Source organism: Periplaneta americana, chromosome 10 (assembly GCF_040183065.1).
Source record: "Periplaneta americana isolate PAMFEO1 chromosome 10, P.americana_PAMFEO1_priV1, whole genome shotgun sequence".
Taxonomy (NCBI): Eukaryota; Metazoa; Arthropoda; class Insecta; order Blattodea; family Blattidae; genus Periplaneta; species Periplaneta americana.
Window position 1 is genome coordinate 121,903,132 of NC_091126.1, and position 15,001 is coordinate 121,918,132.

The 15,001-nt window shown below is 35.3% G+C and overlaps 1 protein-coding gene across 7 annotated transcripts in view; it reads right to left on the bottom strand.

Moving 5' to 3' along the window:
* Positions 1 to 15,001, bottom strand: part of sick (sickie) — a 461,315-nt gene that overhangs the window by 170,679 nt on the left and 275,635 nt on the right. For all 7 annotated transcript variants that reach the window (XM_069838099.1, XM_069838098.1, XM_069838100.1 and 4 more), the window contains 3 exons: positions 10,999 to 11,152; positions 5,526 to 5,657; positions 1,875 to 2,016 (listed from right to left, as the gene is read on the bottom strand). In XM_069838099.1, coding sequence (XP_069694200.1) covers positions 1,875 to 2,016; positions 5,526 to 5,657; positions 10,999 to 11,152 — 428 coding nt within the window. The remainder of the gene's footprint in view (positions 1 to 1,874; positions 2,017 to 5,525; positions 5,658 to 10,998; positions 11,153 to 15,001) is intronic.

The window sequence follows — 15,001 nt, forward strand, 5'->3', positions numbered from 1 at the left end:
CGATGGTTTTCAGAAGCAATGGATCCTGGTCACAAATGGAAATGAAATCACCAGAAGTTTCCATCCATTTTGCTTTCTGCTCGTCTGTGAGCTTGTGCGGCACAAATCGGGAGCAGATCTTCCGCTTACCCAAATCATCGCGGACGATGGTGTCCTTGCTAATGTCCAATTCCTCCGCAATCAATCTTAGAGTCAGTCGCCGATCTTGTGCCAGCATTTGTCGCACTTTCTCGATCATTTCTGGGGTTCTGCTTGTCGATGGCCGACCTGAATGTGGCTCATCCTCAATTGTTTCCTTCCCTTCACGGAAGCGTTTAAACCATTCGTAAACACATTTTCTGCTCACGGCTTCCCTCATGTACACCTGTACCAACATTCCATGTGTCTCTGTTGCAGTCTTCCCCAGTTTGTAGCAGAACTTGATGTTTACACATTGCTCCATTGCGCTGTGACACTTCCTCTCACACTGACTACGTTCAACTGGTCGCAGTCTGTTTACACTGCCAGTCACATGCATTGCATGCTGTGTATCGATTCTCCCGAAGTCTCTGAAGAACCATGCACATGCGCCAAGTTGCCATTCAGATATGACACCATTCACCGAACTTTTTAGACAGAATTGTTTACGTGTGGCATACTGCCATTGAAGAAATAACTATAGAAGTTGACACAGATTGTACACATACTTATAGCTGACAAGTTCATTATTTTGTTCATTATGTTAAAACAGCTGATTTTATAAGTGGTTGATGATTAAAATTTCTGTTTAATTCTATTAGGTTATTTGATCCTTTTTGATGTAAATATAATAAATTAATTACGATGGCCTCTAGGCATGAACTGTAAGAAAACCTGACTATCCTGTCATATGATGTCTTAACTGGTCTGTATTACTAGCCAATTAACTCCAAATAATTATTGGAGATGATGTTGATTTATATAATTTAATTAAACGCACACACAAACTTATCTTTGCAATTTTTTTTTCATAATTACCCCATTCTTATGTTGAACTAGTCACTATTTTGTCGATTTACTCACTTATTTCATACAAATGCAATTTTTATCACTGGGACATTAATAGACAACAAATCAAAATTAGGAGACAGTAAAAGCATTTCTATAACAAAATGCAACTGTAGAAACTCGAGGGTTTTCTTCTGGACCATAAATGCAACACTGAAACAGTGTTTTTCAAGGATATTATAACAACCCATTATGTATGTACAAATGCTCATAAAAATGAATGTGGACTCACCTGGTGTTAAAATAAGGACAATTTGTCATTGCCTCCTTTCAATTTGGTAAGAGCTGCAGGTGTTGGCATTCCCTGATTGCAGTTGTATTTTTTCATTAATTTATCAAGCCTTAAACATTTCACGTTCTTATTGTTTTACTGTTCTTAAAAATATACTTTTCTTACTGTCGTTTTTTCTTTTTTTAATTCCACGTTTTTTATGGTCGTTTTTAACCACCCCTGATATTTTGTCAAGTATAAACAAGTTTATTTTGAATACAGGTTATTACATTTAAGAGAATTAATAGATAATATACAAAATTAAGTTATTGTCTTGTGGAAAATGTAAAACAATATTTTATGTTCATCTCATCAAAATTCAGTGAAATGAGGAAATCCGTTCTAAATGTAACATCTTATGCGACATGAATACAACTACATCATTTATTGCATAACAACAGATTGTAACGCAAGTAAGCATACATTGTAAATTATATATTGCATATACATTATTTGACTTCACAGACATCAACACAATTTTTTTTTGGCAGAAAAGCCATGCTGGGTTTTTTGGCATGAAGAGTCACTAATTCATAAAAATATAAAAATCATATTTATATTTAAATCTTGAACTCACCGGTTGTCTTGCAACATTATCTGCTGAGAGTGCAATCTTCGGGCAACCAAAGAAGCACCTCCTTCTGACATGTACCCATCACACAAGTCTGACAGAGGGTGAGAAACACTACTTCGTAGCATGTCGCCATCTGACAGGTACCCTGGACAAAGTGAAACTACGTGATGAACTAGGTACTCTACTGAAATTTTAAATGATTCTAACCTACATTCTTAGAACAAAAAATGACAGATCTCCTGCAGTATAAATAAATTAGTCTAAATCCAGCTTCGGACAGCACCTGGTTCACGCAAGAAAATATGTCATACTTATAATCATTAAGTTAGAGAATTTTTATGTTGCACCAAATTTACCGGTACTCCTTGTCTGTATCTTTACTATAAATTATTTATAACATTTGATCTATAAACAGACATAAAACAAAACAAACAAACAAAAAAGAAGAAAAACAGAACGAAGTCTTGAACTCTTATTACACAACCACATTATCCCTAAACCTGGGTTCGAGGTAACAATATCATTTGAAACATTGACAATTATTGGAATTCTGTTGCTGAGTAAGGAATTCGTTCATGTGAACACCTAAGCTCTCATAAAATCAACAAAAGTATTCGAAAGAGGAGAAAATTCCTTTTTCTCTTCTTCTTCTCCTCCTTCTCCTTCTCCTCCAGTCGGATTATGTCATTTATCCATCGTGTTTTAGGTCTTCCAACATTTTTTCGTCCTTTTGGCTGATAGTTAAAGACTATTGTTGATAGTCTACAGCAGTGGTCGTCAGCACTCGCTGAAATGTGCAATGGGTATGTGGTGCTGTCCTATGTACACCGTCATGCAGCACAGAGAGATAGAAAGCATACCCGCTAGCAGCTACGCAGTGCACTATGGTGCACTGCATTTTCAGTGGGTAAGTGATGCTAGCCCCAGCGTGTTTTGTGCTGACGACCCCTGGTCTACAATATATTCTTCCATTCTTTGAATGTGTTTGTACCAATTTTGTTTTTGATCCAGATTATAAATATTTAATTGATATCTTATGTCTTTCTCTCATGGTCAAATAATGAATAACCTGCCACACTTCTGAGGAATTTCATTTCACTGCCTTCCAGTTTTCTTTTAGAATTTTTGTTTAAAGTCCAGTTCTCGCACCCATAAGTTAAAAGTGGATGGCTGAAGTTTTGTAAAATTTCATCTGTGTTTCTTTTAAAGTTTTATTTTTGAGTTCGCAACAAATTCTTCCATACTTTCTCTGAAATTTATTTAGTTTGTGGTCTATATCATTTTCCTTTATGTATGAGATATTGCAACCTCAGTAATTAAAGGATCATACTTGTTCTAATGCTTCATCATTAATTATAGGCTAATTTTACATCTTAAATGATCTACTCCCAAAAGTGCCATTGTTTTAGAGAGAACGTTGGAAATCTTAAGATTATCGATCATCATGCATTTTTGAAGGCGATAAACTGCAATTTGTACAGTAATTCGTCTTCTGATACAGATATACGCAGCTGATTATCCACAAATAATAAAATGTGTGTGTAACAAATGCCTACTGACTTCACTTGCGTGATTCGGGTTCCGCATATTGTGGATAGATGGCAGGACTCTGACCCATTTTCAAGTTCCACACCACTTCAGCTGGCCACATTGTATCTGAAGAGTTATGTCGTGTACTAGGGTGAGTGTATATGTAAGCGTTCGTTTAAGTGTGTGTAGGGAATGGGCGATGATGATGGTGAGGAAGGGAGAAGGAGAAACCTGGTGCCGGCACGTAGCCTACTCCTGTCGGATGATGGTCAGGAAGGGAGAAGGAGAAACCCGGCACCGGCACATAGCCTATTCCTGTCGAATAGCACCAAGAGGGTCACTAGGCTTAATGTCCCCATCCGATGGACAAATCACTATCAACAGTGACATATGCCATCTCTTCATATGCACTGCTGAGAGATTTGGGATTTAACCCAGGCACATTAGTATACAATTTAGTGATAAGTTGTGCACTGCCACCTCTCCTAGTCCCGAGGTAGAAATTTTATATGAAAATTTCTGATCCCGCTCGAAATCGAGCCTGGGCCAGCTAGTCTGGAGGCAAACATGCTACCACAAAGCTAACTCGGCAGACCAAATAGTGCAATATTTAAAACCATATTATTTATGTTAAGTCCACATGTAAAATCTCGTTGCCATTCTCAACAGCTAAGTCAATATATGAGAGCTGTTCAATAAAGAGTGATCATAAATTTTTTATGGTTATAATTTATCACTCTAAAATTTAGCCATACAATATTTTGTAGCTTAATGCATAATGAACACAAGGTACTAAACTCAAGGTCGTCTCTCGCAGTTGCCGTCTCTGAGAGGTATGCAAGTTGACACATGTTCAGTATCGCATATGGCAATATGGAGGTGACACACGACGAACAATATGCTGCTTTGAAATTCTGCCTTTGTCTCAACAAATTTTCAGCAGAGGCCTATGGAGAATTTGTTTTTCCCTACAGCACAGATCGAAGATGGTTTAAATTGTTTAAAGAGGGGAGACAATCAATTTCAAAGGAAGGTGGACCTGGTGCTCCAGTTACTGCTCTTACGGAAGAAAACATCAACACCGCTGCTGTCATTATGAGAGAGGATCAACGAATAACTTTAAGAAATTCATTCCTTAAGAGCACTGTAAAATCAATGTTAGAATAATCAAGTCCGAATTTTATTAAACAATGTTATATGTTTATAATGTAATAATATAGCTTTCAGCTAGTCTAACCATTCTTGTATGAATTTTAAAAGGATTCGGTAGGTATCAGCGATTCTTAGATAGTAAATGCATAAAGGTTAGTATGTTAACGATTTTTAATAATTTTGTTTTACTTTATTGAAGGTATTGTTTCCAAATAGATAGCAGTCACTCTTAAATGCATAAAGCTCTGTATGTTCATGATTTTTAATAACTTTCTTTTACTTTATTAAAAGGACTGTTGCCAAAAATACTCCGTAATATGTTTTGTCTGTACTGTCCACAGTACTGCAACAAAAGCGTAACTAGGTAAAATCAACAATAAGGTAATACAAGGAATATCAGTACTGCTATAGGTATCCTTCAAACAAAACTCAGCTCATATTCCTCAAGGCGCGCATGCTATATCCCTCTTAACCCCCTGCAGTAGGCATGAGAGCATGCTGGGAATGGGAGCATATGTCATCTGCGCAAGACAGTCATGCCCGCTGGTTTCTGAGCACTGAGTTTTCCTTGTCGGATGCCTATAATTATATATTTTTAGTTTGCATATTGTCAAGTTCAACAAAACGCACAAACTATTAAAATATTCTGTCACAGAAAACTAATGGATTCATTCAGGTGAAATTTTAAATTAAAATTATTAAAATATTCCATGAATGCAATTTCTTTAATATTTGGTTTAAACAGTAATAATAATGAAGTCTATCTAACTTCAAATTTTAAATGTTGAATGTTGTCATTATTTACAAGGCACACATTGTGATAAAAATTGTTAAATATTTTACATGATATGCCTCATTAGTCATTAGCTTCAAATTAACACATCATAAGAAAGACAGTTAATCTTGACTGTTTATGTTCAACTTTTTTCTTCCTATTAGCATTCCTATTCTTGAACGGTACTACAAACTCACCAGAAACAACTTCTATATTGCTGTAGTCAGGATCACCATAGCCACCATCGCCGACACCTCTCTTAATGTCCAACATGGGATCCAAGTGCTGGGCATAATTAAAGCACTTCATACTCTGCTTATTCTGCATCCCTAAAACATTCAATACAAAATAACAAAGCTTAATACCTATGCTTATGATAAACTTGTCAAGCTCCTAAGACTAACTAGGTCTATATTACTTTCTTAAAAAAAAAAGAGAGAGAGAGAGAGATCTTATTGAAACACACTGTATGTACAGGGCTTGAGATGGGGCGAGATGGCATTCCGGTTCCTTTTGAAACTGCTTAAAACCATCTTAGCACTTCTTAGTATGTAATGCATGTGTAACTATTTTAACGCATGCTATTTAAACTACTGTAATATGTTTGTAGGTCTAGATGAAACACAGACTGTATATCACACAGTATATTTTCATAAAATATGTCTATGAATGAAAAAGGGAAACCATCCTGGTTCTTTTTTCATTCCACCTCAAGCACTGTATATATACAAATTCTGCACTTTGCCCATGCAGGTGAGCTACGTCACTGTTTGGACTCTTAGTGGGGAGTGATTGTGATGTTAATCTCTATTTCAAATACATTATATCATTCACATGAATCGTTAATGTACTATTGGTTAATGGAGGCAATGGCTTTACGATGTCTGAACAGTTAGATTATAGAAATATATAGGTGCAGAATATTTTCCTCTTCGTCTTGCTTTCATCATCTCCAACAGCACAGGTTTAATATAAGGAGTCTACTTGTCTATGTAAGTTTTAGAGATAACAGAATCACCAAGTTCAACCAATTAACATCTCTCTTCCTCTTCCATCGTACCTTTCGATCTTGCTCCTCCCAATTATGCTTCAATACTCAATCAGTATGTAAATTCTGACTGAAAAATATGCATTTGGAATCACTTGTAAAAGCTGCAAGTGCTGAGTAAGTACTTTGATTCTTTTGGAGGGAGGGAGGGAGGGAAGGAAGGAAAAAAGGGAAGAAGGTTCATGTACCAAGTCTCATGCTCAGAGCCTGCTCTCTCTTTGCAATATAAATTAAGTATGTACTAAAAACCACAAAAGCCTAAAAAGAATATATGTACATTATTGGAAAGAAGTATTAGATTGTCTTATATGTACTGTCATGTTTTGTTCTAATATGTGCGTTTAGTTGGTTTAGTTACAATTAAAGGTTCACGAAAGAAATGATTATCGTATCTAATGTCAGGTTGTTGTCATTATGTATAATGTTTATTTTAAATGAATAAAAAATAGCTACAAAAATGTTCAAAATATGCATGCTTTTTTGGCATCACGTACTGGAAACAGAATTACAGAGGTGTTGCCGTGGTTCAAGAATATTGTAAATTAGAGAATAAAGGTGAGATGAATGAATCTCTAGCATAATGGTGATCCCAGCATTTCAACAAGGGGGATACTATAACTTAAGATCCATTGCATTTCAGATGGCCTTATGCTTAGCATATTGAGAGTATGTGGAGGATTTTTAGAGAGAAAAAAACAAACTTATACTCCTAGGCTGTCAGACAGACTTGGCCCTTGAAAAGAAAAATGCATTGCTGTATCACGACCCTCGACAAAAAATATAAGAGTTATCATTATTGTGTCCCATGAACTGTGAAAACAAGCTCACATTGGATGGAAATCTGTTATCGGCTACTCACAAATCCCATAGAATCAGCAGTTCCCAAACTGTGGTCAGTTGAACCCCCAGGGGTCCGTAAGTAATTCGAAAGGGGTCCTTGAAATCAAGGTATGTTTTCAAATGGTATAGGATTTAAATAATCCTAACTTTATAATATTTTGTAATTTTCTCAGTTTGTTGGAATGTTTTGTTTATTTCAGACTTCGTCTTCTTCCAATGGTCTTCCAACTGAAATATTTCAGACTTTGAGACAGAGTTTAACAGTAATGAAACTGTCGGAGTGACTTCTCTTGACTTGCAAATCTTGTCTACCTATCTAAAATTTTCATTTTTTTTTTCAGGAATGAACTTTATACCATTCATCATTCATGTTGAGACTAAAACTTGTGATCTCGCTGAAACATGTTTATGAGCCCAAATTATGCTAAGCATTTTAGGGATCTGTGACACCCAACGGTTGAGAACCACTGGCATAGGTAATGGACTTACCAAGCAACTCATTACATGTGATAAAAGGAGTCTATTTACGTTGATCTTAGCACTCAAAACTAATGGCTCGACTTTGGCCAGTCTGATACACCAATTTCTAAAAGAAAACTGATTTGACCACAAAGTAATGCTGCATGTCTCGTGGTAGTAAGAAGGTCTAATATACTTAATACATTTAGAGCTGATTCCAAATAGGCACACTGTTAATACTCAGCTTTATTCCGAACAGCTCGAGCAAGTTTATGTACTTCAAAGTTAAAAAATATATCTGTTACTAATGAAGTGAAAGCAGATACAGTAGAATCCCTCTTATCCGGCACCAAAGGGACCAGGCTAGTTCCAGATACGAGATTATGACGGGCAATTGAATAAATACTGGTATATACAAAAAAAAGTTCGAATTTCATGGTGCCAAATGTTGAAACTGCAGCCATGTGAAGCTTATTTCTCTACCACTTGCTCATAATTGAATAAATATAAAAACTGTGTGGATTTTCTTTATTAAAACACATCACACAACACTAATAATACACTAATTCCAGGTTCGAATATTCACTGAAAATTAAAGTTCGTGTGAACTTCCTAATTTGGCAACATCAGCGGCTTGAACATAACTAAATAAACATACAAACTGTGTGGATTTTCTTTATTAAAAAACATCACATATAACACAAATAATACACTAATTTTAGGTTTGAATATTCACTGAAAATTAAAGTTCATGTGAACTTTCTAGTGTGGCAACAATGACAGCCCGAACATAACTAAATAAGCATAAAAACTGTGTGGATTTTCTTTATTAAAACACATCACACAATACAAATAATACACTAATTTTAGGTTTGAATATTCACTGAAAATGAAAGTTCGTGCGAACTTCCTATGTGGCAAAACTGACGGCCCAGATTGTGACAATGTAACAGATTCAAATTTTTTTTTTTTTAGCCAAAAATGCGTTGTTTTGATATTGCCGGTTATGAGGGATTTTACTGTACAACTGTAAAAAGACAACACACAATGCTGCACTTAGGTGTGGATTTGAATCATCACACTTGGTCTGATTACAGTACCTGGTTGTATTTTTTCCGAGGTTTTTCTCAACTGTAAGGAGAATCCTCAGTCTCATCTTCCCACAATACCATCTTGCTATCACTAATTCCACAGACACTAAATAACCTCGTAGTTGATACTGTGTTATTAAATAACCGAATAAAAATATCATTCAATTACCGTTTACACAAAAACTAAATGGAATCAAATTCATATTGTATCTGGCATAGGGTCCTGACATTATCCTTCAGATTATTCTCTCTTTAGATTCATGGCCCTCTCTTTGTGGACGAAATTTTCAAAATATTGAAGTATTGTACGAGTTCTTTGCATTAAAGAATAAGAATTGATATGAGACAGAATCAAGGCACTGGATGAAAGATACTAGTTAAAAACAATAAATAGATTACAACGACCTGTATTTTATGCATGAAGATTTTACGAGAAAAAATAATTACATCCATTTCATACTTCTAGAGTCAAAGTTTCATGTCTATATTCTGCTGGACACCCATTTATATCTCGCATGAATTTATTCAGTTTGTTCACTGTAACACTTTATAATCTTTCCTGCTGTCAGAGAATAGTCAGAAAATTACACAAAAAAATCACATATTTCATACTCAGTGCTCTTTCTCAAGTCATACAGCGCTCAACCCCATTCCTGACCCTGCTTTTTTCTCCCTTCGAAACTGGTATACATTGAACGTACGTTTCTGGTTTCATTAACTGACATAAAATCAATTATGCAGTGAAATATATTAAAAAAAAAATATTTTAACAACGAATACCTATAGGCTGGGAGAATCTGCGTCCTTAACCTGAAGTAATGAGTGTTTTTGAACCAAGCTTCTCTGTACATGATAAATAATGTAGGCATATTAATTCGTTTTACTCAGTGGCGTATACTGGTTAAAGGGTTTGGGCTACCGCTGACCCTATTATTACACAAAATATATCTAACAATTACTTTAATTTTAATTACTATGGTAAAACTAATAATACCAAAATTATTACATTATGTTATATTATAAACTTTTTCTTTTGTAATTTCCTTCGGCTACCGCCGGTAGCCCCGGTAGCCCGAAAAATACGCCCCTGGTTTTACTGAATAACACTTGTATATCATGCACTTCTAATTAACCCACCAGAGTTTTTCAACTGGGCAGTTATACATTTCGGTGAATTACACGATGTTTCTCTTTTATTGGATGTTACAGTCTTCGGTACCTCTCCCCCACTTTTCTTAGAGTGTGAAACAATAAAAATAAGTACCATTATTGATTTGGCTTTGGCATAAACTCTTGTTCAATAAGAGCCTGGTCATTTCCACGTTGTGCGACCTTTGACATTTTATTAATTAACATGTTTTAAATTTATTATGCTTTCTTCCCATTATTGTGACTTTGTGAATAGATGTTATTACACATAGTAGAGAATTAAAACACACCTGGATATCAATTTATCATAACAATGGCAATTTTAACACAAATAAAGCTGTTTTAATGGAGAATTTTTCAGCAGGAAAAATGGGGTTAGCAAGCTAATACTATGGTAGAAATCAGTTTTCTTATCGGTTATTATTGTATTTAGTAGATGTTATAAGCAGTGTAATGCAGTAAAAATATTGAAATGTAGGCCTACAAGGAAGAAGCAGAAAGAATAAGGAGACTAAATGATAGTGTGGAACGAGAAGGAAATAATTCTATGATTTATGAAACAAGCAGACAAGATGCTATTCATCGCCAGTTGTTTCCATGTGAAGCAACCAGAAGTCACCATCCTGTGGTTTGGATCCAACAAGGAAGATAATAACACAGAAGGAAGCGAACATGATGCATGCTCTCAAAATCATATTAGTGTATTCTTTTAAAATTTATTATGAAACAAATACTTTTGTAACAAATTCATATATATATTTTTTTCTTTTAGGCCTATATTAAATAAAATGAAAGGAAAAATAAATTAAAAACAATTAGCCTCTGGTTCAAAAAGTGGTAAGATAAAAGTGAAATAACTATGAAAGCAGAGAAAAAGGCCCCCCCCCCCCATGGTTAAAAGCATCATGTGCGACCTCTCATGTAATAAATAATCACATGACCTCTGTCAGGTTAAAAGCAAAATGTCAGATGGTCAGAAAATATGAAACATAATGTTTCCTCAAAAGCAAACATTTAAGTTACAAATGAAATTTAGGCCTAATATGCTGAAAGTATTTTCTATTCCATAAATCACTGACTTACCCATGCAAGACATGTGTATATTAGGTCCAGATGATGTCAAGCCTCCAGTGTAGCCCCGAAGTAATGGCTGCATGGGTTTAACATTCATAGTGGCTTCCTCTTCACCAAAGGATGTTTCTCTTGGCTGTACGTGTGGGGACTCCTGAGTAATCACCTAAAATGATGATGCAAATCTATTACAATATGACCAATTCCTCATTAGATAGTGAAGTGAAATCGTTGGCATACCTAAACAAGGTCCAAGAACTGTGAGCAATTGTGAATGATGTAAAAACTTATGATCTCAATATACCACAATTTTCTAGATACTGTATGAGGTGAAAAATTATTTCTTCACATTGGTAGTTTCCTAGTACCCGGTACTCGTTATCTATAATTATGTGTTCTTAGGTTAGGTTAGTTTAGGTTGTAGTTTATTTCCGACAAAAGAAAATATTTTTATCGTTTTTTTTTTCAGAAAGGAACCACTGTGTAAACACAGAAACGACCTATGTAATGAGTACCGGGTACTAGGAAATTACCTTCAAATTTAATTTCATGCATTTCACTATTATGATAATTGTGAAGGGGAAACCTCACTTCAATTTCTCATTAACAGAGGTATTATCATTACTTCATTTGAACAGATTCTATTATGGCACATTAATACCTTGTTTTTCTTCTTCTGAGTCCAAAGCAATGTAGACATGAATAAACAAAGGAAACGGAAATTCCACAGAACTACACCACAGGAGGCATCATTTTTTCGTTAACAACTGAAGGAGTGAGAATGATATAGGCCACAAAGGCAAAACTTTACAGGAGAGCTTATTGAAAGTTGAGAATCCAATACTACTAGGTGCGGTATCATAATTTCTTCAGCGTATATTTCTGTTATTTGTTGAGTAAATTTTATAATATTTTACTAGTAGGCCTAAGATATGAACTCGCACAAAAATCCGTTTTTGGTAAAAGTGTGGACTATCTCATTCTCACCCCTTCAGTTACATAAGTACTACAGAGTCCATACTAAGCATGCAGTTTTACTTTCCAGCACCCAATACTTTCCACAGAATAACCTGCGTGAGCTTTCTGCTCTCTTCATTTCTTGCTTAGTTAAGCGTCAAGTTTTAGTATTTAGTATAATTGCGGCCGGTGGCCTTGCGAGCTGTAACTCGCTAATCCCTGAAGCACCGGACTCCCCCAACTTGACGCTTAACTAAGCAAGAAATGAAGAGAGCAGAAAGCTCACGCAAGTAACTTGAAAGCTCCAAAGTATCTAGAGATTGATAGAAATAATGAACCTAGAGCTATTCACTTCTTGTAACTTACATAGTAAGAAATGGACATATTGCTGTGATAATGTCTACAACAGACAACACAAGTGAGTGGATCACTATTCAAATGTAAAACGATTGTTAATTAGCCTATATCGAAGTTACAACAATAATCCCTACCTACACAGGCATTAAAATGCTTTCTTACTGGTGTGGTCCAGACCCACGAACACACACTGTCGAGAAATTTCCACCTTCACGGGCACTATAAATATGCTTTCTTGCTGATGCAATCCAGGCTTCCAAACACCCACTACCCAGCAATTTTCACCTGAACCTCTCCAACAACATTAAGTAATTACTAAATTACATGTTTCCTCAGCATGTGCCAAGTTGGCTAAATGGTTAATGTATCCGCCACTGCTTCCAGAGAATGATGGATTGAGTCTACTGTATGTCATTAGGTAATTTATAATAAACATTTGCAATTAAACTGAGACACGGAGAACATCAGAAGATGAACAGAAAATTGAAGAGAAGAGAGACAGAAACGGAACCATCTAGTACAGGTAATGAAATGTTTAATTTAATCTCTTTTGGTTCTGATGTCTGATGTGGACAATATTATGGCAGTGATACATCCATTCATTACTTTGTACAACAGGTGAATATTTCTAGGTTATTCTGTAGAAGTATTGAGTGTCAGAAAGTAAAACCACATGCTTAGTATTCTATACTATTCGCAGTACGCAAATGTTAAAGAAAAATGGTGCCTCCTTTGGTCTAATTCTTTTGTAGAATTACTGAGGAATGGGTACTAATAATTTTACATTAACCAGGAGGCTAGAGGGAAAAAAGTTAAAGAGTGTAATACAAATGACGCATGCATTAAGTTTAGCCTACTCTTGAAGTTTTAAGTGACAGGAGAATTAGCACTAAGCTACAACAGAGGACCCACTAAATAAATAACTGTACCAATACCTTATGAAACTGAATTGTTAACATTTTGAGTGATGAACAATGAAAAATTAACACACATTCTGAAGAAAAACTGTCACTGAAATAAGTCTATTGGTATTGTAAAATATTGCTGAAGGTTTGTATGACTACACGTTCAAAATCTGGTAACAAAATCTGTGATAGCCTATATCGTTTCCGTATTACAATAATTTTCGGCATACTTCTTTGTCTTCAAGTGTAGCATTATCAGTTGTCAAAACGAGAGAAAAATATCTTAAGTTGATCTTTTAATGTTGGGCAAGTGAGTTAAAAACAGATGAACTTATTACACAGTAAGTTTAGTGTGCGAAAGCTATTTTTAACACTAGTGCGAAAAGTACTTATAACACTGACTTTCACGTATTTGCGCCAATTGTCAATAGTATTCCAACAGGTGTTACATGGCAGCAATCTCAACTGATCATGGTGTAAAGCAGTTCAAGCAACTGCATGCCAACTATTAAAAATTACCTTTTGGTTAAGAAATGTAATTAGTTACACAAGTTAACAAATTTGCTTCAAAAACTATTTTACAGGTACTGATAATTTTATGAAACAATTAGCCTAAATGCAATATTAGAAAATAAGTTAGGCTAATTGGAATCTCTCGATCTGTAGTCCAAAACTCTACCACTGAGCTATAACACCACCTGGTTGTAATGAGTTAGTTTCACTATTATAATAAAAGCAGTAGAGAAGTTGTGAGAATTGTTTCTTATACTGTACCAGCATGAACGAACGGTTGCCTAAAACAGTGTATAATACACATGTTAAAATGATTTTATTTTGTTCATATGGTTTGTTTCACTCAACCTACGGTCTCGTTTTGCAAACATCCCTATTAAAAAAATAAAATATTTTTAACACTCAGGGCTAAATGCTGACCACACTCAAAACCGGTCTGTCTAAGCCTGCTCAAATAGGGTAGTAGGCCTAAAGCATGAAGTGGCGTACCTATGTGTAGCTCGATACATATTGGTGTAGCTATGTCACTTCTTGCTCTAATTCTAAGTTGGCCTATTTAATATTTTAATTCTCTCAAACAATAATTTTTGGAGAAATACAATCTATTCCACTTCAGTTCTCACTTTAATATCGTAAACAACAAAAACGTCTGAAAATCAGTGTCAATTTTGAGTAAATCATAATAAATTAACTTACCGGTAGCCCATGTCGTCAGTTTACAAGCAAACACATCAAGTCAAAAATATTACTTCTGAAAAAAAGGTATATACCTGTAAGCTTAATGTACATAATGGATGTGTGTGAACTTAGAATCGGAAAATGAAAAAAAATATATATAGGTAGGCCTATATCTTATATATAAAGATGAATAACTTAGCCTACTAAAAATAAAAATTTTGAGAATTCAGTTTTGTCAAGAACTTTCAAACGCCTTTTTCTCAGAAGTAATATTTTTTACTTAATGAGTTCCTTGTAAACCGACGATGTTTTTCCCTAATAACTTAGAGATCCATTTTTTTACAATGAACATTTAAATATTCCTCGTGCATCGTTTCCAGATATTGAAAATGAACACAATAAGAAAACCAGGTAAGTTAAATTGCAAACGATAACACAGTAAGGGCCTGTACTACGATCGCCAGTTAAACCTCCAGATACGTATAGTCCACACCCGTGGAGTAACGGTTAGCACGTCTGGCCGCGAAACCAGGTGATCCGGGTTCGATTCCCGGTCGGGGCAAGTTACCTGGTTGAGGTTTTTTCCGGGGTTTTCCCTCAAGTCA